The sequence below is a fragment of the Pseudophryne corroboree genome, chromosome 8 (assembly GCF_028390025.1).
Source record: "Pseudophryne corroboree isolate aPseCor3 chromosome 8, aPseCor3.hap2, whole genome shotgun sequence".
In the NCBI taxonomy this organism is placed as follows: domain Eukaryota; kingdom Metazoa; phylum Chordata; class Amphibia; order Anura; family Myobatrachidae; genus Pseudophryne; species Pseudophryne corroboree.
In genome coordinates this window covers 33,694,683-33,721,416 of record NC_086451.1, presented here as the reverse complement: position 1 = coordinate 33,721,416, position 26,734 = coordinate 33,694,683, and the positions used below count along the sequence as shown (strand labels likewise).

At 51.4% G+C, this 26,734-nt stretch overlaps 1 protein-coding gene across 1 annotated transcript in view; it reads right to left on the bottom strand.

Annotated features, from left to right (window-relative positions):
• AMBP (alpha-1-microglobulin/bikunin precursor) overlaps positions 1 to 24,339 on the bottom strand; it is a 35,426-nt gene extending 11,087 nt beyond the window's left edge. Inside the window, exons 1-5 of the mRNA XM_063936222.1 lie at positions 24,114 to 24,339; positions 11,771 to 11,913; positions 9,990 to 10,066; positions 9,610 to 9,723; positions 2,926 to 3,027 (exon numbers count right to left, since the gene is read on the bottom strand). Of these exons, the coding sequence (XP_063792292.1) occupies positions 2,926 to 3,027; positions 9,610 to 9,723; positions 9,990 to 10,066; positions 11,771 to 11,913; positions 24,114 to 24,215 (538 nt within the window). The 5' untranslated portion in view covers positions 24,216 to 24,339. The remainder of the gene's footprint in view (positions 1 to 2,925; positions 3,028 to 9,609; positions 9,724 to 9,989; positions 10,067 to 11,770; positions 11,914 to 24,113) is intronic.
• Positions 24,340 to 26,734: the final 2,395 nt, after the last annotated feature.

The window sequence follows — 26,734 nt, the reverse complement described above, 5'->3', positions numbered from 1 at the left end:
AACCCACTTAGACAGAAGTCAAAGTGGGTTTCTGGCATTCGTGGAAAGGTGACCCATGTGCAAACATGGGTCCCCTTTCAGTTCGTGGTCGGGACACCGTTTTGTTATTTTTTTCAAGTACGTGGATTACCCCTGGATTTCCCGAGGAGCCTGGACCCCTGGATCTCGTGAGTATAATTTCTTCAACAGGTACCCCTTGGATTCTACTGGAGAAGAGGACCGACCTGCGTGGGAACTTAAGGTAAGTATGTATGTATGTATGTATGTGTGTATGTATGTAATAAAATTATACTTTCACGGTGTGTGTGTCTTGTCTTTTTTTGGGTATTTTTTTAGTAGTAGTACTACAGGTACCAGCGGGCCCGTTTTTCCGTCGCATGCTGGTACTTGTGGTTCTCCAAGTACCAGCATGCGGGGGAGGCTTGCTGGGCCTTGTAGTACTGCTACTAAAAACAATATCTTTTCTTTTACAACAAAGGCTATCAGCCTCCCCATCCGCAGCCCATTGGATGGGGGGGGACAGCCTCGGGCTTCACCCCTGGCCCTTGGGTGGCTGGGGGGGGGGGACCCCTTGATTGAAGGGGTCCCCACTCCCCCAGGGTACCCCGGCCAGGAGTGACTAGTTGGATTTTTGATGCCACGGCCGCAGGGCACTATATAAAAGTGACCCCCGGCTGTGGCATTATCTGTCCAGCTAGTGGAGCCCGGTGCTGGTTTTAAAAATACGGGGGACCCCTACTCTTTTTGTCCCCCGTATTTTTGGGACCAGGACCAGGCGCAGAGCCCGATGCTGGTTGCTTAAATATGGGGGAACCCCTGTCATTTTTTTCCCCATATTTCGGCAACCAGGATCGGCTCAAAGAGCCCGAGGCTGGTTATGCTTAGGAGGGGGGACCCCACGCAATTTTTTTTTTAAATTTTACAGTGTTTAATTTAAAAAAAAAAAAAAATATAGAACCCCAGCACGGATCACACAGATCCGGCCGAGATTAATTGTAAAAAAGTCGGCAGTGTTTTGCTAATCACTGCCGTAAAAAACACAAAAAAAACACGAATGACATCGACATCGGAAGAAAAGAAAAACCCGAATACGACAGCTTAGTAAATCCATCGTAACAAATTCAAAAAGTTGCAGTTTTACACTTTCGATGTCATTCGTGATTGAACTTTGACCTGAAACGGGAAAATACGAATCTTAGTAAATTTACCCCACTGACTCCCACAGTTAAAAGAACAACACACATACATTGGCCTACACAGAAAAAAAAATCACATTGCTCCCCACATAAATCAATCACATTGCTCCCCACATAAATCATGTTGCTCCCCACATGAATTATTCACATTATTCTCCCCATAAATCCTATTGCTCCCCACATAAATCCTATTGTTCCCCACAGGAGAAATAAAATAACAAATATTAGCCCCTACCAGTCAGCTGTCCTCCTCCCTGTCCCTCAGTGGCGGGGATTGGTCATAGTGGAGTGCTGCGAATACTGAGCAGCGGGCGGGCGGGCAGGAGTGGATGTGGGTGGGCAAGGAAAGCTGTGGATGCAGGCGGGAACTGGAAGATGTGTATGAAGGCGGGTGGGCTGGCTGGGTGGAGAGACGCGGCGGCCGTGACCTATGATATCACACCGCCGCGTCTTCAAGGCATAGGTCACGGTCAGAGCACGACTGATCCTCTAAGAAGAGCCCGGGCCAACAGTTCACTCTGAAGGTGCAGGAAGCTGCTCCTGATATCACACCGCCGCGTCTTCAAGGCATAGGTCACGGTCAGAGCACGACTGATCCTCTAAGAAGAGCCCAGGCCAACAGTTCACTCTGAAGGTGCAGGAAGCTGCTCTGGCTCCGCGGCACACCTTGCAACTGGTCGCGGCACACTGGTTGAAAGAGCCTGTTCTACCCAGTCAGTCATTAGACCATAGGTCTGCAAACTCGGTCCTCATTACCCCACACAGTGCATGTCTTGCAGGTCTTCTCACAGAATCACAAGTGAAATAATTAGCTCCACCTGTGGACCTTTTAAAATGTGTCCGTGAGTAATTAATACACCTGTGCTCCTGCTGGGTTACCTGCAAAACATGCACTGTGTGGGGTAATGAGGACCGAGTTTGCAGACCTATACATTAGACAAAAACATTCTATGAATGTAGACAGGGCCAGATAAGGGCCGCAAGGGCCGCGGGCCGAAAATGTTCAAGGACCTATTGTGAAAAGTGGTGTGGGTGTGGCCAGTGCTGTGTGGGTGGGGCCAGTGATGTGTAGGCGTGGCATATACTATACTAACTGCCCCACTGTAATACCTACTATTTATAGCCGACTGTGTGGCCAGCTGGGCTGCTGGTCATTTTTATGCCGCCATGAGAATGGGCCTATTTTTATGTGAGGCCTGGAGGTGGAGTCCCATCCACCCCATTAGTAATCTGACCCTGTTTATGAATATAATAATATTACCAGGGCCGTAGAGAGCATGGCCGGGCCCAGGTACTAGGAGGGTGCGTGGCCTAATGTAGGGGGGGGGGGGGGAAGCCCCATGGAAATTAAAATATGACATGCAGAAGCCACTGGGGTGCTGGTGCGATCACACTCCCCGCTGCCTGCCTGACCTGCCACTGGTGTCCCCTGTGCCGGCACATAAACTTTAATTTTTAATATTTTACAAAGAGAGGGCCTGGCCACACCTCCCAGAGTTGGGCACGCCCCCTCCCAGTACTGGGGCCCAGTGAAGCAGTCACAGCTCCGGCCCTTTCTATAGGTTACTTCTCCACTTTATCTCTCGGAAAGGTTTTATTTATCTCCCCTTTAGAAAGAAGTGAAGTGGGTGCTTTGGGGTGTCCACTGCATTAAAACAGAGTTTAACATCCGTGTGACGCAGCCCTACAAGACAAACACTCTGACGGGTAAAATAAGGCAGAAAGGTACCTTTGTTGCGCAGAGTAAAGATGGCTTCCTCCAGAACACCCTGCTCCATAGCGAACTGCTTGAAGTCATCGATAAGACTTTGCCTTAGCTCTGGGGTGCGTCCTAAATTCAAAAAGAAAAACACAGAGTATTGTGCTTGAGTGAGTTGTCATACATGGCTTGGTGGCACCCTAAGTGCCGAAACCCAGAGCATACTGGGATTATTCCCCACACTGCATTGCAAAGAGAGTTAGATGTGATTGCGCTGTGTCCAAACCGAAATCTAAATTGCAGTCTAAAAATAAATCTGTCCACTATTTGTGAGCTGCATGCAGAAGCAGCCAGTATTTACCCTGTATGCAAAAAATAAGAATTTACTTACCGATAATTCTATTTCTCGTAGTCCGTAGTGGATGCTGGGGACTCCGTCAGGACCATGGGGATTAGCGGCTCCGCAGGAGACAGGCACATAAGTAAAAGCTTTAGGATCAGGTGGTGTGCACTGGCTCCTCCCCCTATGACCCTCCTCCAAGCCTCAGTTAGGATACTGTGCCCGGACGAGCGTACACAATAAGGAAGGATTTTGAATCCCGGGTAAGACTCATACCAGCCACACCAATCACACTGTACAACCTGTGATCTGAACCCAGTTAACAGCATGATAACAGCGGAGCATCTGAAAAGATGGCTCACAACAATAATAACCCGATTTTTGTAACAATAACTATGTACAAGTATTGCAGACAATCCGCACTTGGGATGGGCGCCCAGCATCCACTACGGACTACGAGAAATAGAATTATCGGTAAGTAAATTCTTATTTTCTCTGACGTCCTAAGTGGATGCTGGGGACTCCGTCAGGACCATGGGGATTATACCAAAGCTCCCAAACGGGCGGGAGAGTGCGGATGACTCTGCAGCACCGAATGAGAGAACTCCAGGTCCTCCTCAGTCAGGGTGTGCCCCTGACCAAGTATCAGCTCGGCAAAGTTGTAAAGCCGAGACCCCTCGGGCAGCCGCCCAAGATAAGCCCACCTTCCTTGTGGAATGGGCATTTACATATTTTGGCTGTGGCAGGCCTGCCACAGAATGTGCAAGCTGAATTGTACTACACATCCAACTAGCAATCGTCTTCTTAGAAGCAAGAGCACCCAGTTTGTTGGGTGCATACAGGATAACAGCAAGTCAGTTTTCCTGACTCCAGCCGTCCTGGAAACTATATTTTCAGGGCCCTGACAACATCTAGCAACTTGGAGTCCTCCAAGTCCCTAGTAGCCGCAGGTACCACAATAAGCTGGTTCGGGTGAAACACTGACACCACCCTAGGGAGAAACTGGGGACGAGTCCGCAGCTCTGCCGTGTCCGAATGGACAATCAGATATGGGCTTTTTTGAGACAAACGCCGCCAATTCTGACACTCGCCTGGCCGAGGCCAGGGCCAACAGCATGGTCACTTTCCCTGTGAGATATTTCAAATCCACAGATTTGAGCGGTTTAAACCAATGTGATTTTAGGAATCCCAGAACTACGTTGAGATCCCACAGTGCCACTGGAGGCACAAAAGGGGGTTGTATATGCAGTACTCCCTTGACAAACTTCTGGACTTCAGGAACTGAAGCCAATTTTTTCTGGAAGAAAATCGACAGGGCCGAAATTTGAACCTTAATGGACCCCAATTTGAGGCCCATAGACACTCCTGTTTGCAGGAAATGCAGCAAACGACCGAGTTGAAATTTCTTCATGGGGCCTTCCTGGCCTCACACCACGCAACATATTTTCGCCACCTGTGGTGATAATGTTGTGCGGTCACCTCCTTCCTGGCTTTGACCAGGGTAGGAATGACCTCTTCCTGAATGCCTTTTTCCCTTAGGATCCGGCGTTCAACCGCCATGCCGTCAAACGCAGCCGCGGTAAGTCTTGGAACAGACATGGTACTTGCTGAAGCAAGTCCCTTCTTAGCGGCAGAGGCCATGAGTCCTCTGTGAGCATCTCTTGAAGTTCCGGGTACCAAGTCCTTCTTGGCCAATCCGGAGCCACGAGTATAGTTCTTACTCCTCTACGTCTTATAATTCTCAATACCTTGGGTATGAGAAGCAGAGGAGGGAAGACATACACCGACTGGTACACCCACGGTGTTACCAGAACGTCCACAGCTATTGCCTGAGGGTCTTTTGACCTGGCGCAATACTTGTCCAGTTTTTTGTTCAGGCGGGACGCCATCATGTCCACCTTTGGTTTCCAACGGTTCACAATCATGTGGAAGACTTCCCGATGAAGTCCCCACTCTCCCGGGTGGAGGTTGTGCCTGCTGAGGAAGTCTGCTTCCCAGTTGTCCACTCCCGGAATGAACACTGCTGACAGTGCTATCACCTGATTTTCCGCCCAGCGAAAAATCCTTGCAGTTTCTGCCATTGCCCTCCTGCTTCTTGTGCCGCCCTGTTCGTTTACGTGGGCGACTGCCGTGATGTTGTCCCACTGGATCAATACCGGCTGACCTTGAAGCAGAGGTCTTGCTAAGCTTAGAGCATTGTAAATTGCCCTTAGCTCCAGTATATTTATGTGGAGAAAAATCTCCAGACTTGATCACACTCCCTGGAAATTTTTTCCCTGTGTGACTGCTCCCCAGCCTCTCAGGCTGGCCTTCGTGGTCACCAGCATCCAATCCTGAATGCCGAATCTGCGGCCCTCTAGAAGATGAGCACTCTGTAACCACCACAGGAGAGACACCCTTGTCCTTGGAGATAGGGTTATCCGCTGATGCATCTGAAAATGCGATCCGGACCATTTGTCCAGCAGATCCCACTGAAAAGTTCTTGCGTGGAATCTGCCGAATGGAATCGCTTCGTAATAAGCCACCATTTTTCCCAGGACTCTTGTGCAATGATGCACTGACACTTTTCCTGGTTTTAGGAGGTTCCTGACTAGCTCGGATAACTCCCTGGCTTTCTCCTCCGGGAGAAACACCTTTTTCTGGACTGTGTCCAGAACCATCCCTAGGAACAGCAGACGTGTCGTCGGAAACGGCTGCGATTTTGGATATTTAGAATCCACCCGTGCTGTCGTAGAACTACTTGAGATAGTGCTACTCCGACTTCCAACTGTTCTCTGGACCTTGCCCTTATCAGGAGATCGTCCAAGTAAGGGATAATTAAGACGCCTTTTCTTTGAAGAAGAATCATCATTTCGGCCATTACTTTGGTAAAGACCCGGGGTGCCGTGGACAATCCAAACGGCAGCGTCTGAAACTGATAGTGACAGTTCCGTACCACGAACCTGAGGTACACTTGGTGAGAAGGGCAATTTGGGACATGGAGGTAAGCATCCTTGATGTCCAGGGACACCATATAGTCCCCTTCTCCATTTCGAATAGGTCTCACCGAGCCGTCTGGCTTCAGTACCACAATATAGTGTGGAATAATACCCCTTTCCTTGTTGTAGGAGGGGTACTTTGATTATCACCTGCTGGGAATACAGCTTGTGAATTGTTTCCAATACTGCCTCCCTGTCGGAGGAAGACGTTGGTAAAGCAGACATCAGGAGCCTGCGAGGGGGAGACGTCTCGAATCTCCAGTCTGTACCCCTGGGATACTACTTGTAGGATCCAGGGGTCCACTTGCGAGTGAGCCCACTACGCGCTGAAACTCTTGAGACGACCCCCCACCGCACTTGAGTCCGCTTGTACGGCCCCAGCGTCATGCTGAGGACTTGGCAGAAGCTGTGGAGGGCTTCTGTTCCTGGGAATGGGCTGCCTGCTGCAGTCTTCTTCCCTTTCCTCTATCCCTGGGCAGATATGACTGGCCTTTTGCCCGCTTGCCCTTATGGGGACGAAAGGACTGAGGCTGAAAAGACGGTGTCTTTTTCTGCTGAGATGTGATTTGGGGTAAAAAAGGTGGATTTTCCAGCTGTTGCCGAGGCCACCAGGTCCGATGGACCGACCCCAAATAACTCCTCCCCTTTATACGGCAATACTTCCATGTGCCGTTTGGAATCTGCATCACCTGACCACTGTCGTGTCCATAAACATCTTCTGGCAGATATGGACATCGCACTTACTCTTGATGCCAGAGTGCAAATATCCCTCTGTGCATCTCGCATATATAGAAATGCATCCTTTAAATGCTCTACAGTCAATAAAATACTGTCCCTGTCAAGGGTATCAATATTTTCAGTCAGGGAATCCGACCAAGCCACCCCAGCGCTGCACATCCAGGCTGAGGCGATCGCTGGTATGTGTGTATATACCTTTTTAGGATATTTTCCAGCCTCTCAGCTGGCTCCTTGAGGGCGGCCCTATCTGGAGACGGTACCGCCACTTGTTTTGATAAGCGTGTGAGCGCCTTATCCACCCTAAAGGGTGTTTCCCAACGCGCCCTAACTTCTGGCGGGAAAGGGTATACCGCCAATAATTTTCTATCGGGGGAAACCCACGCATCATCACACACTTCATTTAATTTATCTGATTCAGGAAAAACTACAGGTAGTTTTTTCACACCCCACATAATACCCTTCTTGTGGTACTTGTAGTATCAGAAATATGTAACACCTCCTTCATTGCCCTTAACATGTAACGTGTGGCCCTAAAGGAAAATACGTTTGTTTCTTCACCGTCGACACTGGAGTCAGTGTCTGTGTCTGTGTCGACCGACTGAGGTAAATGAGCGTTTTACAGCCCCTGACGGTGTTTGAGACGCCTGGACAGGTACTAATTTGTTTGCCGGCCGTCTCATGTCGTCAACCGACCTTGCAGCGTGTTGACATTATCACGTAATTCCTTAAATAAGCCATCCATTCCGGTGTCGACTCCCTAGAGAGTGACATCACCATTTCAGGCAATTGCTCCGCCTCCTCACCAACATCGTCCTCATACATGTCGACACACACGTACCGACACACAGCACACACACACAGGGAATGCTCTGATAGAGGACAGGACCCCACTAGCCCTTTGGGGAGACAGAGGGAGAGTTTGCCAGCACACACCAAAAACGCTATAATTATACAGGGACAACCTTTATATAAGTGTTTTTCCCTTATAGCATTTTAATATATATATATACATATCGCCAAATAAGTGCCCCCCCTCTCTGTTTTAACCCTGTTTCTGTAGTGCAGTGCAGGGGAGAGCCTGGGAGCCTTCCCACCAGCATTTCTGTGAGGGAAAATGGCGCTGTGTGCTGAGGAGAATAGGCCCCGCCCCCTTTTCGGCGGGCTTCTTCTCCCGTTTTTCTGAGACCTGGCAGGGGTTAAATACATCCATATAGCCCCCAGGGGCTATATGTGATGTATTTTTAGCCAGAATAAGGTACTATCATTGCTGCCCAGGGCGCCCCCCCCCAGCGCCCTGCACCCTCAGTGACCGCTGCTATGAAGTGTGCTGACAACAATGGCGCACAGCTGCAGTGCTGTGCGCTACCTTATGAAGACTGAAGAGTCTTCTGCCGCCGTTTCTGGACCTTCACTTTTCGGCATCTGCAAGGGGGGTCGGCGGCGCGGCTCCGGGACGAACCCCAGGGTGAGACCTGTGTTCCGACTCCCTCTGGAGCTAATGGTGTCCAGTAGCCTAAGAAGCCAATCCATCCTGCACGCAGGTGAGTTCACTTCTCTCCCCTAAGTCCCTCGTAGCAGTGAGCCTGTTGCCAGCAGGACTCACTGAAAATAAAAAACCTAACAAACTTTTACTCTAAGCAGCTCTTTAGGAGAGCCACCTAGATTGCACCCTTCTCGGCCGGGCACAAAAATCTAACTGAGGCTTGGAGGAGGGTCATAGGGGGAGGAGCCAGTGCACACCACCTGATCCTAAAGCTTTTACTTTTGTGCCCTGTCTCCTGCGGAGCCGCTAATCCCCATGGTCCTGACGGAGTCCCCAGCATCCACTTAGGACGTCAGAGAAACATACATTTATTTGCTCCCCTTACACTGCAGCGTGATTTGTTCCAGATACACAGTGACTTTTTTTTTTTGCTTTGACCCAACTCAGTGTCATTGATGATTGATGGTTGAAACAATTGGTCAGAGACCATCGATGGTGAGCCATTAACGGTAAGTGTTTTGCTAATGCACAGTCGTGCCTGAACAAAACGCATTTACTGTATGTTTCACCATCGGGATCAGCCATAATATTATGCCATCGGTGGTTGGCCATTGATGGTGAAAGAAAACAAACACTCACCATAAGTCTCTGTCTATTGATATTTGCTAAACTAGGGATGGTCATCAGTGGGTTATCCATTGATGGTCACCATCGATGATGCCAATGATGGCTAACATAGATGGTATAAAACCATTTGCTAGGGAGCTATCGATTGTTTCGCCAACACCAATGGTCATCCTTCTTTAGTATGGAGTGGGCTGATGGCCAATCAGTTACTGGGGGTGAGGCTTTGCAATGCCGGGGGTCCGAGCTTTGACCCGTGTCTGGTTCGTTTTTACCATCGATGTCAAGAAGCCATCTGGTTCTCCCCATCGATGGCTAAAGTATTCATGTGCCCTTTCCAAACCATACATAAGGATCAACCTAGGGGCACTAGAGGGGCAAATTTAGAGGCAGCTTCATGTTTTGATTTTTTCACTGGGACAATTACTCACAATTAAAGTTTTGTTACCAATTACGTTATGATCCGGCCCATAAATTAATCTTATTTCTTTAAGTGGATTGTTTGCTATATCCATTGGCTGTGTGAAGGACGATCCTTCCACCATACGCACCGTACAATTTAACTGTGGTGGTGGTTTCGCCTCTCTTCGTTTTCCTCATCAGCAACGTTGCGTACTCGTAGTAATTGGTGAAAACAACATAAGTCTTGAATTCTGCACCGTATTCTGTAGGGAGAACAAAAAGATACTGAGTGACATCAGATACAGTGGGGGAGATGTATCAAACCTTGAAGAGAGATAAAGTACTAACCAATCAGTCCTTAAATGTCATATTTCAAACACAGCATGCAACATAGCAGTTAGAAGCTGATTGGCTGGTGCTTTACCTCTCTCTCTACTTTAGCTTTCTCCACAACTTGATACAACTTGTATGCGCAGTAACACCAGCAATGGAGGTGAGAGTGGTTTTCGGGGTATGCCAATGAACTTACTTTCTATGAAGTAATTGAATTTCCCAGGAACATCTGTTTTTTCATATGAGCTATTATATTGTGAGCATCTTCCACGTCTGTATGGAGAAAAAGTAACAGGATGGGCGAATGACCTATTATTTTATTTGCTTTGCTATTCATTTGCATTTGTGGCATTTTAAAAGACAAAATCTGGTCAAAATAATCCACAGTCCACAAAACCCATCCAGATCTGGACACATGTATGTTAAGCCACACCCACTTCCCGATAAGCCACACCCCTTTTCAGGTTCAATAAATGGGACATTTTCACCAATTATTACAAACTGTAAAAAATGTGGGGCAATACTGTTTCTGTGGAATCTGGCAATTGTAATTGAGCCCTGACTGGTTTTCCAGCAAGACAGCACCAGTCATCCACCGTGGCGATATCTGGTGTAGTCGGCAGGGTGTCACTCCCTAGAGACACATAACTGCTCCTCTACGCCCCTATAACGATATGGCTTTCATTACAGACATCAGAATTGTGTTGGTGGCAGAGATGAGGCTCTGACTTTGGCTCCTGCTGATCAGCGTCCTTCCTATCCTTCCTCCGGGATCCGGTCTGAAGATCGACATTGTCTAGGTCGACAATGTTTAGGTCGACCACTATAGGTCGACAGTCACTAGGTCGACATGGATGGAAGGTCGACAGGGTTTCTAGGTCGACATGTGCTATGTCGACAGGTCTAAAGGTCGACATGAGTTTTTCACATTTTTTTATTTTTTTGAATTTTTTCATACTTAACGATCCACGTGGACTACGATTGGAACGGTAAAGTGTGCCGAGCGAAGCGGTAGCGGTGCGAAGGCACCATGCGAGGGGACGCGGTGCACTAATTTGGGATCCCGGTCACTCTACGAAGAAAACGACACACTAAAAAAAAAATCCTCATGTCGACCTTTAGACCTGTCAACCTAGCACATGTCTACTTAGAAACCCTGTCGACCTTCCATCCATGTCGACCTAGTGACTGTCGACCTATAGTGGTCGACCTAAACATTGTCGACCTAGACACTGTCGATTTGATGAACCACACCCCCTTCCTCCATACAACTACACATGCACAACTCATATAATCCATTCATGAAGGAGAGAGAGGGGATATATAGACCAGGCACTGCACTTCCTCTTGCGTTCAGTGAAAGGGAAGCAGTCTCTGGAACAAATATCTATCATGACCTACACATGGGGGGTCATTCCGAGTTGATCACTAGCTGCATTCGTTTGCTGTGCAGCGATGAGGAAAAAAAAGGCACTTCTGCGCATGCGTATGCGGCGCAATGCACACGCGTGACGTACTACTACAACGAACGATGTAGTTTCACACAGGGTCTAGCGATGCATTTCAGTCGCAATGGCTGCCGCAGAGTGATTGACAGGAAGTGGGCGTTTCTGGGTGTCAACTGACCGTTTTCAGGGAGTGTTCGAAAAAACGCAGGCGTGCCAGGAAAAACGCAGGCGTGGCTGGGCGAACGCAGGGCGTGTTTGTGACGTCAAAACAGGAACTGAACAGTCTGAAGTGATCGCAAGCGCTGAGTAGGTTTTGAGCTACTCAGAAACTGCACAAAAAAAACATTGTAGCCGCTCTGCGATCCTTTCGTTTGCACTTCTGCTAAGCTAAAATACACTCCCAGTGGGAGGCGGCATAGCGTTTGCACGGCTGCTAAAAACTGCTAGCGAGCGAACAACTCGGAATGACCACCATAGTTTTCTCTTATACTACTAGATTAGGAAATAAATGATGATAATTTGTCTGTACCTCATCCTTGTGCTGATGACTTGGAGCTCATTGTCCGTCTGACCCTCGTAGAGCTCCATAGTCCCCATGTCGTATTTGTCCTTGTAGGCCATGAGCCATTTACACGTGGAACCGATGGCGACATCGTACCACTTTCCAAAGAACTGATAGAGACATAAGGTGGATGATAAATACTGGCTTACGTCCCTATCATTCAGCCATTCCTAGACACTTAGGGGCCTGTTCATTAACAAGCCATGATAAGGGCAGTTTTGGTTTTTCTCACCTAAGATGACATCATTAAAAAAAAAAAAATGTGTCATCGCTGCAAATTATCAATAAACCCTCGTCAAGGGCTCTGAGCAGTATTTATCTGCTGGCCTGGGGTGGTAAGGGTTAACTTCAGGGCTGTCTTAAAAGCATTGTAGGCCCTGGGTAAAGCAATGCACTGAGGACCCTACCGGCCCTTTCACGGGAACCAATAAAAAATAAAAAAAAAGTCAATTAATGGATGTAAGCCCTCTGATTGGTGGATAGCTCCAGCCATCCACCAATCAGCATGCTGACAGTCATTCACTGCCTGGCTGCAGGTTGGGAGGCAGGTAGACAATGCTTCTTGGCCGCTCTTGATTGTGAGGCCACCACTCACCCTTGCTCGAAGGCCCCTACAATTGTGGGGCCCTGGGCGGCTGCTAAGATGGCCCTGGCTAACTTGCTGCTTCCCCTGGGCCAGTTGTGAGGGGCTAGCCGGCTTGCTTTGACTTCTACTGATAGAAAAAAACCCAACTAAAATAAATTGGGTAAAAAATTAAACAACATTTAAATTAAAGAAAATAAGTTGTTGTTTTTTTCATTAATTTTGTTCTTCGTCACCATCCTGAGGTAACGATAACAGAACAGAATGATCTTTGCTCAAATAGGTTCACCCATGCTTTGCATGTGGAAGATATCGATGGTCAGATCCGACAAATTGTTCCGGGGGAGGTGCCCCCTTAATGCTCTTTGAGAAACATGAAATTTAGGCCTTCCAAAAACAGCTCCCTACATAGACATGGCTTGGGAATGCTGGAGCTATGGAACTACAAGTCCCAACGTGCTCTGCTAGCAGGTGTAAATTGTGTAGAGGCTCAGTTATATATGGAGGAACAGTGCAGTTCTGTAGTAATTTGTGTCTAGAATAGTTTTGCAGTTAAAAATTACATTTAGAAGTCTGTCGGCTTGTCAGTGCTAGTCCCGCATAACGACAGCAATACTAGTGTTTGTTATAGGGGAGATATTAATTGAAGTGCTTGTCTTGTAGAACGCTGAGAGTGTATGACATTTTACCATGTTTTAGCTATGCAAGTACTACTGTACGATTAACGTCTGTCCCCTTTGGCACCGGCGTATCTATAATGAGTGTAGTGAGTGCAGTGCACACGGGCCTTCAGGGCCCACACCGCACCCTGCACCCACTATTATCAATACTTACCCTCCGGGTAATGGTGCAGTAGAAAAATCACAGGGAAAATGGCCACTGCGACATAAGGGGGAGAGGTCGACCTACGGGGCCCCCTTTGTTACCGCTCGCATAAGCTAATAAGCTCCCTTTGAAATAAAGAGTCTGACACATTTCTTTTGGATCGAATTACTGGCCACAGTTTATTTCCATTACCTTATTCCATGTTACCTTACAAGGTTGCGGGGCACGGATAGAAGTGGTGGGCAAGGCGCCAATGGGTCCCTGACCCCTCCTGATTACCTGGGGGTGTGCCCTGCCTACCCTGTAAGCACAGCTGCAACGCCCCTGGGGAACCAGCCCTCCTGGCGCATATCACGCTCGCCTGGCACGCAGCTCCCTGGCCCAACCGTCCAAAGCTGGAGCCGAGCGTGCGCCCGTTCACCGAGGGTGAATCTGCCAACCTCGACTGGCTCCCCCCGTTCGCCATGCCTTGCGCACCGCTTCTTCCCGCCGCCCGCTGACTGTGACATACATATTTCCTGCATTACTTTTCCTTAACACATTAAACATACAACCGTATTATAACTTGCAACGATTTATACAATAAAACTCTGAACTGTAAGTATATGTACCTATATGCACCTTTTTTAATGGGTGGGTGGGTGGGTCACTCTCTGCGCTCTCCTTTCTCAGTGGCCGCCTCCTCCCCCCCCGCCTTCCTATTTAACCCGCCCACTATCCGGCCGGCCCCCTCGCCTCCTACTGGCTACCAGCGCCTGTAGGTGTGAAAGAGGGGACGGGCACACCTGCCCGCCACTCCTTTCCTTCGTGCCGCTGGCCCGCGGGCCACCTGCCGCCCCTCCCCCTTACCCCTCTCCGGCGCCGTCACGAGCTCGGCGCCTTTGTTACCATAAGGGGGAGAGGATGACCTACGGCGGCCCCCTTTGTTACCGCTCGCATAAGCTAATAAGCTCCCTTTGAAATAAAGCGTCTGACACATTTCTTTTGGATCGAATTACTGGCCACAGCTTATTTCCATTACCTTATTCCATGTTACCTTACAAGGTTGCGGGGCACGGATAGAAGTGGTGGGCAAGGCGCCAATGGGTCCGTGACCCCTCCTGATTACCTGGGGGCGTGCCCTGCCTACCCTGTAGGCACCGCGGCAACGCCCCTGGGGAACCAGCCCTCCTGGCGCATATCACGCTCGCCTGGCACGCAGCTCCCTGGCCCAACCGTCCAAAGCTGGAGCCGAGCGACCGCCCGTTCACCGAGGGTGAATCTGCCAACCTCGACTGGCTCCCCCCGTTCGCCATGCCTTGCGCACCGCTTCTTCCCGCCACACGAGGATCTCGGCTGCCCCCCCGAGACCCGAAGCCCCCACCCTGCAACCAGCTACTGACCCCCGGCCTCCAGTGCTTCCTGAAGCGCATTATTAAAAAGGTCAATCCCAATGTCCGACAAATGGACCCCGTTGCTCCTATACATGCTCCCGATCTTTTGACTGATGTCCTTATGCCGTATGACCCGTCCCCCTAGTGCTGCCACGCACTTGCCCACGGTCGCGTTGACCCTTTTCCTAGCCCTCTCCACTCCTGCCCCTTTCCAAGCTCCGCGCCAAGCTAGCCTGGGAATGATGTTAGACCATATTAGCTCTACGCCCGGCCATCGCTCGCTTACCCATGCTAGATCGGCCCGTATTGTCCTGATCAAGTCTAGGGATTTCATGTCGCCCAACTCGTTGCCCCCCAGGTGTAATACTATGGTGTCGGGGCTGCTTGTCGCCTCTTCCCCGGATAACAGGGTGCCCCTCAAGCCGTGCCACCTCATCCCTCTCTGCCCAAACCAGCATACATTCCCCTCTTTCTCCGCTAGCCCCAACTGCTTTCCATACGACCTCCCGGCGGCCCGTGCTGCCGCCCAGTGAACGTATGAGTGACCGACGATCCATATCTGCCTCGCCTCCTTTTTTCTTGCGGATGGGGCTGTGTGGGAGAGGGGGGGGGGGGGGGAATGATCGTTAGATGTTTTCTGTTTCGTCGTTGAGGGGTCTAATGTAGCGCCTGTAGCTGTTGGACCCCCACCTGCCTAATGCTTTGATCTCTTCGATCGCGCACCCTTCGTTAGCGGCTGACGTGGCCGCCCCTATTCTAAACGAGTGTGTCCCGAACCTCTCTGCCTGCCAGCCAAGTGCTCCTACACATCTCTTCAACACTGCTGCGAACTGGTACCTAGTGAGCGCCGCCCCGTCCTTGTGTACCAGAAAATTCTCTCCTCCTGCCGGCCTTGTTATCCTAAATGCTTCGACCGCCCTTACCGGGCAGACCGCAGCGTCGTCGTGCCTGCGTAGCTGCACCCATTTTCCCTTTCCGTTCTGTCTTTGATCGGCGTATTTTACACAATACTGTGTCCTCCGCTATGGTAACGCTACTGCACTGCAGCCCCGTTTCCCTTGCTGTTTTGGACTGCGCTACCAACTCACTAACCCTGAATGCCCCCCTAAAAGCCATAATAAAAGCCGTTGTAAACAACCTCGCCTCGCTCTGGTCGCGGCAGACGCTTGGGACCGCTTCTATCAGTTTCCTCAGCCTTTCGATTGTGATTGGTTCCCTAGCGTCTGGTTTCTTAATCTCCGCCCTTGCCCAGCCCTTCATTATCGTGCGTACTATGAAACTCTTCGTCTCGTCCCTTTCGCCTGCCAGTTTCTGGAAAAAGGATACCCCTGCTAGTATCGTGTTTGCTCTGGCCCTGGAAGTCTGCTCCCTTCTGAGCTTGTCCAAGAACGCCAACAATTGTTGCTGTGGAGGCTTGGATTCAATCTCCCCCTCCCCCTGGAACTGCCGCCATTTTCTCTATGCGGCCTTGTAGGCCTTCCAGGTCTTTGGTGCCAGGGACCGCTCCACCAAGTTGTCTAGTTCTGATCGACTATCTGCCAGAGATAGGAGGGGCATGTTAAACCTACTGCGCTTACTCCCGGCGCTGCGGCCCTAAAAACTTCCCATTTCTGCCTGGACAATGCGTCCGCTATTACGTTCTTCTCCCCTGGCACGTGTCTAGCTCTGAATGTTATGTTGTGGTGCAAACATGCTGCCACCAACCTCCTAAGCAACCTGACCACCGGCGGCGATGATGCCCGCTGGTTGTTCACGGCTTGCACCACCCCCATGTTGTCGCACCAGAATTGGATCTGCCTGTTTGTCAGCACTTTACCCCATATATCGACTGCCACGACTAGTGGGAACAACTCCAATGCCGCTAAGTTCTTGGTGATCCCCGCGGTCTCCCATTCTGGTGGCCATCGCTGGGCGCACCATTCGCCCTGCAAGTATGCCCCAAACCCCGTCGCTCCTGCTGCGTCTGTGAATAACTGCAGCGCACGGTTTGGCGCTACTTCCTTGGGCCAGATTTGCACCCCGTTAAACTGTAAGAGGAACTCCTCCCACACCCGCAGGTCCTCCCTAAGCTCCCTGGTGATACGTATGAAGTGGTGCTTTGCTGCCCTGCCCGCTGTGGCTTGTTCCAGCCGCCTCTTGAAGATTCTGCCCATTGGAATCACCCTTCAAGCGAAATGTAGGCTCCCCAGCAAAGACTGCAACTGCCCCAGCGTGACCTTCTTGGCCTTTGCGCAGTCGCTCACTTCCCTGACCAACTTTACCACCTTCTCTGTTGGTAGTCTGCACTCCTGCCTAACCGTGTCGATTTCTATGCCTAAATAGGATATAACCTCCGTCGGGCCTTCGGTTTTCTCCGCCGCGATGGGTACGCTGAACTCTTCCAGCATACCCTGTAGCTCTCGTAAAAGGTGGCTGCACTGCTCCGACTCTGGTGGGCCCGCCACCAAGAAATCGTCTAGATAATGCGCTATGGCCCTTGCCCCAGCGCGTTCCTGCAAACACCATTGCAGGAACGAACTAAATGCCTCGAAGAAAGCGCATGAAATGGCGCAACCCATTGGCAGGCATTTGTCCACAAAGAAAACCCCGTCAAAACTTAGACCCATCAACCTGAAGCTCTCTGGGTGCAAGGGAAGCAGTCTGAAGGCCGACTCGATGTCTAGCTTTGCCATGAGAGCTCCTTTCCCTTGTGCTCTCACCATCTTGACCGCCTGGTCAAAGGATTGATACTGCACTGAACATTGCTCTTTGTCCAGTGCGTCGTTTACTGACCCTCCCTCGGGGTAAGACAGGTGCTGAATGAGCCTGAACTTCCCCGGTGCCTTTTTTGGGACCAGTCCCAAAGGTGACACTATCAAATCCTGTAATGGTGGGGCTGCAAATGGCCCCGCCATTCTACCTAACTCTAGCTCCTTTGCGATCTTCTCCCGTACCACCCCCGGTTGCTCCTTGACGGATTTCAGGTTTCTTATTTTTTCTGTGGGCGGGACCTCTCTTATTATTGGTATCCTAAAGCCCTCCCTAAAACCGTCCCGCAGCAATTTGGCTTCCTGCTGCTTGGGATACCTGGCTAGCCACCCCAGGATCCTGCTTAAATTCACTGGGCTAACCGCTTTTCCCAGCCCCTGCCGCCGCGGGTAGCTTTCTTGGGTGATTTGCTCTCTTCCTATAGCAATCCTTTGCGGCATGACTTGCGTTGCAAAAGGAACATGCGTGCCTGAACTTGCACTGCGCGCGGGTGCACTGAGATTAGTTAAACGCCCAGCATTTGAGGTCATGTTTCTGCGTGCTAGGCCTCCCTGCCCCGGCTACTTGTGCCGGTGCCGCCTTCTTCGCTATACCGCTTGCTAATGCCTTGAGCCACGCGTCGAGGTCCCTAACTCCGAAGTCGATGGGCTTACCGCCCTCTGCCTTCGCTCTAAATCTCTCGTCGTACCTCAGCCAGACTGATCCCCCTTGCTCCTTGTACACGGAGTATATAAAATCCGTATATTTTAACATGAACATATATCGACAAAACCCCCTTTTTCTATCTCCTTTCTGATTTGTTTTGGCAAGTGGCCTGCCACTGCGCTAAACTCGCAACCCACTGCGGATCCTGTCTGCAAAAATTTCTTAGCCGTTTCCTGCTGCACCTGCCCCATCCGCTCCCTAACCGCATCTGTCCCGGGGGTAAACCCTTTCTTTTTCTTACAAGTCGCTCTGGCTAACTTTAGCTGCTCCCTCAATACTCTGCATGACTCGTCCTCCTCTGAATCCGTTGCGCTATCCCCCTGCTCCCTCGCCTGACCTGCTCCGCCCTTACCAACCACCCCCGTGAACTTAACCATAACATTACTAACATTTTGCGAGATATCTGGGGACACAATAACATTGCACAAACTGTTCATATCGACATTGGTCTCACCCGTCCCGTGTGAGGATTCCCTCGCTGGACCGTCCACGCTGGTCATCGCGCCGGACGCTGCCTTCGGTGTGGTGGCCACTTGGACCGTGTTGACTGCTGGGGCATCGCTGGCCGTAGCGTAGCCCGTGACGCTCTCCCCGCGATGGAATTCCGCGCCTCCTGACTGCTGCGTGTATGCCCTCTGCTGTTCCCGTGGCGTGATGGTACCGTGGACCGCCGTATTGCTCCCGTGCGTTGATCTTGCTGGCGTGGTGAAGACTTGCAAGTTCCTGTGCACTGCCTCCCTGTCGCCTTGTCTTGCCGGTGTGCCGTGCTGGCTGCTGTTCTGCACTGATCGCTGCCCTCCTCCCGTCGACTGATAACGCTGCTCTTGCCTGTCTTCTCCCCTGCTGCAGCTGCACCCTCGACAGCCGTGCCGTGATGTGATGTATGCCGCCGGCGGTGATGCGTGTCGGCTGTAACCCCTGACCGGTGATGACCTGCGTGCTGTGAAATGTTGGCTGTGCTGATGCCGGGAGCTGGGCGGTGGCGAATGGTAACGCGGGGATCTCCGGCCATAAGATGACTCCCTGCTTCCATGCCCGTTGTAATGCCTCTCCCTGCTGTGACGGTGTCCGGTGTCATGCCGCCCCCTGCCCGGTTGCCCCGCCGCCGGAAGCTGTGACATCTCCTTGAACAGCTGGGTGGAAGCCTGCTGTACCCACGCGTCCCGGCCGCTTGATGATGGCCCGCCCTCGTATCCTGCTTCTCCTTTCTCCCATCTACGGGCTGGGGTTCGCGGTTGTGTGGCGGGTGAAGTGGGATTGGCGCTGCTCAAAACTTTGCCCCAACCCTTCCGCCCCTCCCCCCCGGAGTCAGGTCCGTCTGACTCCGCTGCCGCGGGGATATCTTCGTAAATAGGCGGCAGGTCACTCACCCCGTATTGCTGCTCGCTGGTGATCGCTGCTGCCGGCTGCTTCTTCCTCTTCGCAGCCCTGGCTGCCGGATTGGAGCTGCTTTTTCTTCTCTTCTACACGTGCGGCCGTCCTCCTCCTTTCCTGCCGCCAGGGGGAGCTCCTGCCTCATTATCCCTGTGCTGCTGCTGCTGACGTGCTCCTTCTCTCCCTGCAGGGTTAAAGTGTAACCCTCAGAGGCGTAACTAGGGTAGGGCGAGTGGGGCACGTGCCCTGGGCGCCCTGGCAGGCCCAGGAGAGGGGGGCGCCGCCGGCGTCCAGGGCATCATGCCCCACTCGCCCCGTTACCCCTAAATGTGAGGGGAGGAGAGACCACAGCGTCTCTCCCTCCCCTCACCGCCGCTGGAGCACTAGCAGCGCTGCCAGCAGCGCTGCCGTGTCCGGTCTCCGGCGCTAGCCAATCAGGGCTTGCGGACCAGCTCCTGATTGGCTGCCGGTCCGCGAGCTCTGATTGGCTAGCGAACCGGCGCCAGACAGTCGCCGGCGTCCGGAGGGAGCAGCGAGGGAAAGGAGAGGCGCTGCGCTGCGCTCTCCTCCCCTCACAGGTGAGTGACGGGGCAGGGGGGTCCGGCGGCGGAACGGGGGGTGCCTGGCACTGTGGGGCATGTATCCAGCACTGTGGGGCACTGTGGGGCACTGTAACTGGCACTGTGGGGCACAGTAACTGGCACTGTGGGGCACAGTAACTGGCACTGTGGGGCACTGTAACTGGCACTGTGGGGCACTGTAACTGGCACTGTGGGGCACAGTAACTGGCACTGTGGGGCACAGTAACTGGCACTGTGGGGCACTGTAACTGGCACTGTGGGGCATGTATCCAGCACTGTGGGGCACTGTAACTGGCACTGTGGGGCATGTAACTGGCACTGTGGGGCATTGTATCCAGCACTGTGGGGCATGTAACTGGCACTGTGGGGCATTGTATCCAGCACTGTGGGGCATGTAACTGGCACTGTGGGGCACTGTATCCGGCACTGTGGGGCACTGTAACTGGCACTGTGGGGCACTGTAACTGGCACTGTGGGGCACTGTAACTGGCACTGTGGGGCACTGTAACTGGCACTGTGGGGCATGTAACTGGCACTGTGGGGCATTGTATCCGGCACTGAGTGGGGCATTGTATCCGGCACTGAGTGGGGCATTGTATCCGGCACTGAGTGGGGCATTGTATCCGGCACTGAGTGGGGCATGTATCTGGCACCGTGGGGCATGTATCTGGCACCGTGGGGCATGTATCTGGCACCGTGGGGCATGTATCTGGCACCATGGGGAATGTATCCGGCACCGTGGGGCAATGTAACTGGCACTGTGGGCCATTTTCAGTGGCCACACCCCTTCTGAAGCGTAGCCACACCCCTTCTTGAGTGTGACCACGCCCATTTTTGGACGCGCGCGCGCCTTCGGCGCGCGCACATGCTTCTTTTACTGTTTTTTTTTTTTAAGGGGGGGGGGGGGGGCGCGCCATTTTCCATCTTGCCCTGGGCTCCAAAAACCCTAGTTACGCCTCTGGTAACCCTGCACTGTCCTCGGTCTCCTCCCTGAACTTGTGGGGTATGCTCCTTCTTCTGACCCCCCTCTCTGCTTGCCCTTCCATTCTTCTTTCCTTTTGCTACTTTGCAGGGGATGCAATGTGGCTTGTGCAGCTGCCCTGCGGTGCTGATCTTGCTGGTGGCCTAGTCCGACGAAATGCGCCCCTTTTTCGGCCCCCCCCGCGCTGCACCCAGCCTCCGGAGCCGCCTCGCGACCTGTGCCCGACTTCTCTCCCCCCCCCCCCCCGCTGCCGCCTCTTGCTCGTACTCGCCGAGCTGCGCTCACCCGCGAGTGACCTCTTCCTCCTGCTCGGCGGCTGCTGGCGCCCTCCGTGGATCCTCTCCTCGCTGGCCGCCGCTGCTGCCGTTCGTTCGTCGCACTGCTGCTGCTGCCGTCCGCTGAGTCCGTCACTCTCTGCGCTCTCCTTTCTCAGTGGCCGCCTTCTCCCCCCCGCCTTCCTATTTAACCCGCCCGCTATCCGGCCGGCCCCCTCGCCTCCTACTGGCTACCAGCGCCTGTAGGTGTGAAAGAGGGGACGGGCACACCTGCCCGCCCCTCCTTTCCTTCGTGCCGCTGGCCCGCGGGCCACCTGCCGCCCCTCCCCCTTACCCCTCTCCGGCGCCATCACGGGCTCGGCGCCTTTGTTACCATTTTCCCGGAGATCTGCTCATTGGCTGTAGACTCTGGGACATCGCTAGGGTCCCAGAGCTAAGCGCTGCCAGATAGAGAGAAGGAGGCCCAGACGGAGCCTCCACCTCTCTAGAAACACCCCTGCCCTTGGGTATATAGGAACTGATCGTGGTCGCTATTTTGATATTTACATAGTTGAGCAATTATCAGTGGACTGCGCATGTGTCTTAGACGTAATGCACACGCGCAGCATATGACTTGTGTATTGACAGGGGGAGTGTATCAGCGTCTCGGCTCCTGCGGCCGTTCTGCGCGACCATTAAGTGAGTATAACCAACACCCCCTTCCCTATAAGAGGGTTCCTCCCTATGTGCTGGACTTAGCAAGGTCCTGACATGGACCCATTTCCTGCTGATCACAACTGAGCCTCCCTAGACTGCATACTTGCCTACCTGACCCTCTCCATGAGGGAGAAAAATGGTCTGTTCCTGGACTTTCCTGGTAATGTATGATTGCCATCACCTGTGGTGAGCTAGCTAATTGATAAGAAAGGCGTTCACCACAGGTGATGGCAATCATACATTACCAGGAAAGTCCAGGAACAGAGCATTTTCTCCCTCATGGAGAGGGTCAGGTAGGCAAGTAGAGCAGGGGAGATCCAGTGCTGACAATAAAAGCCAGATGCTGATTGGAGGACAGCCAGCTCGGGAGGGACCCAAGCGATGATAAAGGAGATCAGCAGAGATCCTGGCTACGTTCTCAGTGCACGGACCCTGCTATGTAGTACAGCAAATACTAAGGGAGGGGATTGGTTACATTCTATAAAATAGAAAACCCTTTGAAATTCATATCTTCAATTAACAAGATGACGTGGAAAGTGTTCTATGTTCTTCTGCTCTCTGGTGGAAATACTTTATTAGAAGTGTCTGGAGCTGCAGTCTACGGGTCTGGGACTCAGGGTCGACAACAAAAAGGTCGACATGTATTAGGTCGACGCCAATTGGTCGACACGCCTTATGTCGACATGGACACAAGGTCGACATGGACAAAGGTCGACAGGAACAAGGTCGACAGGGAAAAAGGTCGACATGAGTTTTTTATGTTTTTTTGGTGTCGTTTTTTGCGTAAAGTGACTGGGAACCCCAATTAGTGCACCGCGTCCCCTCGCATGGCTCGCTTTTCTCGCCATGCTTCGGGCATGGTGCCTTCGCTCCGCTTCGCTCGGCACAGATTACCGTTCCAATCGTAGTCCACGTGGATCGTTAAGTATGAAAAGGTAAGAAAAAAGAAAAAAAAAACATAAAAAACTCATGTCGACCTTTTTCCATGTCGACCTTGTTCCTGTCGACCTTTTGTCCATGTCGACCTTTTGTCCATGTCGACCTAAGGTGTGTCGACCAATTGGCGTCGACATAAGGTGTGTCGACCTTTTTGTTGTCGACCTGGAGTCCGGATACCGCAGTCTACTAACCCAGAGCTTCCCAAACGTGGTCCTCAAGACACCATAACAGTCCAGGTTTTAAGGATAGCCATGGCTGAGCATAGGTGGTTAAATCAAATGGACTGAGGTCCTAATTAGGTCACCTGTGGCCAAGCATGGTTACCCTTGAAACCTGGACCATCAGGGTGCATTGAGGGCAGAATTTGGGAACCTCTGAACTAACCTATATCAAGTGATTCTAAAAAGTTATCACTCTGTACTTAAGCATCAACCATAAGGTAAGAAACAGTATTGGGGCAGCACGGATGGTGTAATGGTTAGCATTACTGCCTCACAGCACTGAGGTCATGGGTTCAATTCTCACCATGATCCTAACTGTGTGGAGTTTGTATATTCTCCCCATGCTTGCATGGGTTTCCTCCGGATACTCCGATTTCCTCCCACAATTCAAAAATATACTGGATCCCAACAAAATTAATCCTAGTGTGAATGTGTGTGCGTGTACATGTGGTAGGGAATATAGATTGTAAGCTCCACTGGGGCAGGGACTGATGTGACTGGCCAAAAATGCTCTGTAAAGCGCTGCGGAATATGTGTGCGCTATATACATAACTGGTAATAAATAACAATATCAGATTATATGAATTAACAAAGAACTCCAAAAACTAATAATAATAATAATAAATGAACCTGTTACAGACATTGGGGGTAATTCCAAGTTGATCGCAGCAGGAAATTTTTTAGCAGTTGGGCAAAACCATGTGCACTGCAGGGGGGGCAGATATAACATGTGCAGAGAGAGTTAGATTTGGGTGTGGTGAGTTCAATCTGCAATCTAATTTGCAGTGTAAAAATAAAGCAGCCAGTATTTAGCCTGCACAGAAACAATATAACCCACCCAAATCTAACTCTCTCTACACATGTTATATCTGCCCCCCCTGCAGTGCACATGGTTTTGCCCAATTGCTATCAAAAATCCTGCTGCGATCAACTTGGAATTACCCCCATTACTCTGCTTTTTCATTTTGATTATAATGTTACGCATTTTGCTCCTGCTGCAGCGCTTACCCTTGTGACATCAAAATTCTCCTGTGTTGGGACATCGGCCTGCGCTGGGTCAGCGGTCACTGACGCCAGGACAGCAGCCAGGAGAAATAAATGCATCTTCATGGTCAGCGTCGCAGTCTCTGGTCCCCTTGGAGTGAATCTGCTGCGGACACTCTGCTGGCTGTATACTTTGTGGGATGTGTGCTCTCGCTAGGGCTAAACATCTGTACACAGGATTCAATGTCTCATCACAAAATCTGACCAATAGCCAACACCGTATTGATCCAAACTCCGAAGAAAAAAAATAAAAATAAACTGAGTTCCCACCCACTCGCCCAGAACATGTCTCAATATTGGCGTAGGGGGCTGGGGTACTGACAGGTGAAGTCAGCAGCAAATCATTAACACTTTTACTTTTTAAACTGTTATCGGCCCATGCCAAGGTCCATCTGTTGGAAGTAAAAGTTTGTGATGAGGTGTTGCCCCTTCTACATTGGGAGGGGGGGGGGGGGGGGTGTTGGTGCACTGCAACACGCACCCGCCTCTTCCTCAGGATCCCCTAATTAAATTCTTTGAATCAGACCCTAAAGGCGCATACACACTTGCCAAGAAAATGAGCGACGTCGCTCATTTTCACCATTCCTGAGCGACGACGCTCACTTTCTCGGCAAGTGTGTATGCCGCTCACGACGAGCCATGCGCAGCCCCGTGGGCCGTTAACGTCTCTGGCTGTCGGCCGTGCAGGCAGCTCAATTTGGACTGTCGTCCAAGAGCTGCCTGCACAGCCCGGCCGATGTGTGATGTCACTGAGCGATACGGTCGTCAGTGTGTACGCCCTGCCGCCAACCGCCCCGGCCCGGGAGGGGAATCACTAGGCGGCGCCGCTCATACAGCACATCGCCTAGTGTGTACCCGCCTTAAGACCTGATGTACAGAAATTTACACCATGCACTGGCTTCAGCACGCCCAGAAAATGGGGACAGAACCCCAATTTCCGACATTCTGGCGCCTCACAAAGCAACAACTAAAATAATTATCTGTAACAAAGCGATCAGCAGTCAATGGATTTTCCTGTCCAGTCCTCTGAACCTCTGACTCCGCTGTTTATCCCCCGCAATCATTAACTAGGAAGAGAAAAGGTGAAATCAAAGAGCAAAATTCAAAGATTTTCCTGTTTCACCGCTAGGATCTAGAACATTTATCCATTGAATAATCCCAGAGGAATACGCATATTAATCTTTAACCCTTTCCGGGTCTCCGATTATTTTTGGAAGGCTGTTTTGGGAGCCAATTTAAGTTTTGAGATGAAAACAGAATTTCCTGAATGGATCGGTGATGGCTGGAAGAATCCGTCCGGCTGATTACGCACATTCGCGACTATATGGTGTTATAGGATGGGATGTATTAAAATACATCGCCGCCCCTCGCCGCTTACCGCAGCAATGTTGATCGCATATGTACTAACATATGCGATCAATATCGCAATGCGGTGACGGAGGCCGCCCGCGATACCTGTGAGGTGGTCTCCGTCACCTCCCAGGGGTCTCCACACTGCCTGGAGGCCGGGAAGCAGCAGCAGGCTGCCCCTGGCACCTCCTCCTCCCCCCTGCAGCCGTAAGGACCTCTGGCTGCGTTGATAGGAGGAGATTACATTCCGGGTTCAGAGCAGCCTGGAGGAAGGTAAGCTGGGGGGGAGGGGGGGAGGTGTCTGCGGCGGGGTCGGTGGATTGTGGCGGTCGGCGATAAGAAGCCCATAGGCTTCTATAGGATATCTCGGCAGTAGGGTCTTAGTAAATTTGAAGATGCGGTAAAACCCCGATTTCGCATTTTTCCTTTAGTACATCCCACCTATAGTCTGTCCCAAATGAGACAATTTTTTCAAAATACTTTTGGGGTGCTCACTTTACCCCCCTCCTAGAGAGGAAGGGCGGAGGGACGTGCAGGCAGTGGGCGAGTACAGTAAGGGCGCAAATACACTCACGCTGGTACCCAGGAGATATATTGGATGTCCGCTCAAGTGGCCAATATATTGCGAGCCCGTCGGCAAGTGTGTACCCCTTATATGTGTGTGAACGACGTCGTTCACAGACCTATCATGTAGGTTCTGCAGCACGGCCGGTGGCAGATATCTATACTGTGTGTACGGGTGATCCGCCTACTGCCCGTACACTTGCGGCGGTGGTTGACATCACAACTGGGAGGGCAAATTCAAATGCCTGCCCAGCTGGGGATCCTGACCAACACATTGAGTGGATGACCAGTAAGTGTGTATACATACCTGAATCGGCGGCTCTGTCGGTGCAACGGCGGGTCCATTAACGTGGCATTTTAATTTTCTTTTAAACGTCCATCTTGTCAAACCTGTCAGGGGGTGTATCTCTTGCAGTTGCTCCACCCCTTGCACAAATTACGCACCGATGATGATGCTTAAAAGCAACTGCAGAGATTGGCTGAGACTATCCTGATCCCTCCCATTGATACCATTATTATTAGCGCTGCATTCTCTTTTCAATACAGTTGAACCCAGATTATCTGGTATCACATTAACAGTGGCACGGATTCATGAACACCCAAGCTGCTTGCCGCTTTGGTCCAAGCCACATTGGCTAGGTAGCTCAAATGTTTTTTTGTTTTGTTTTTGT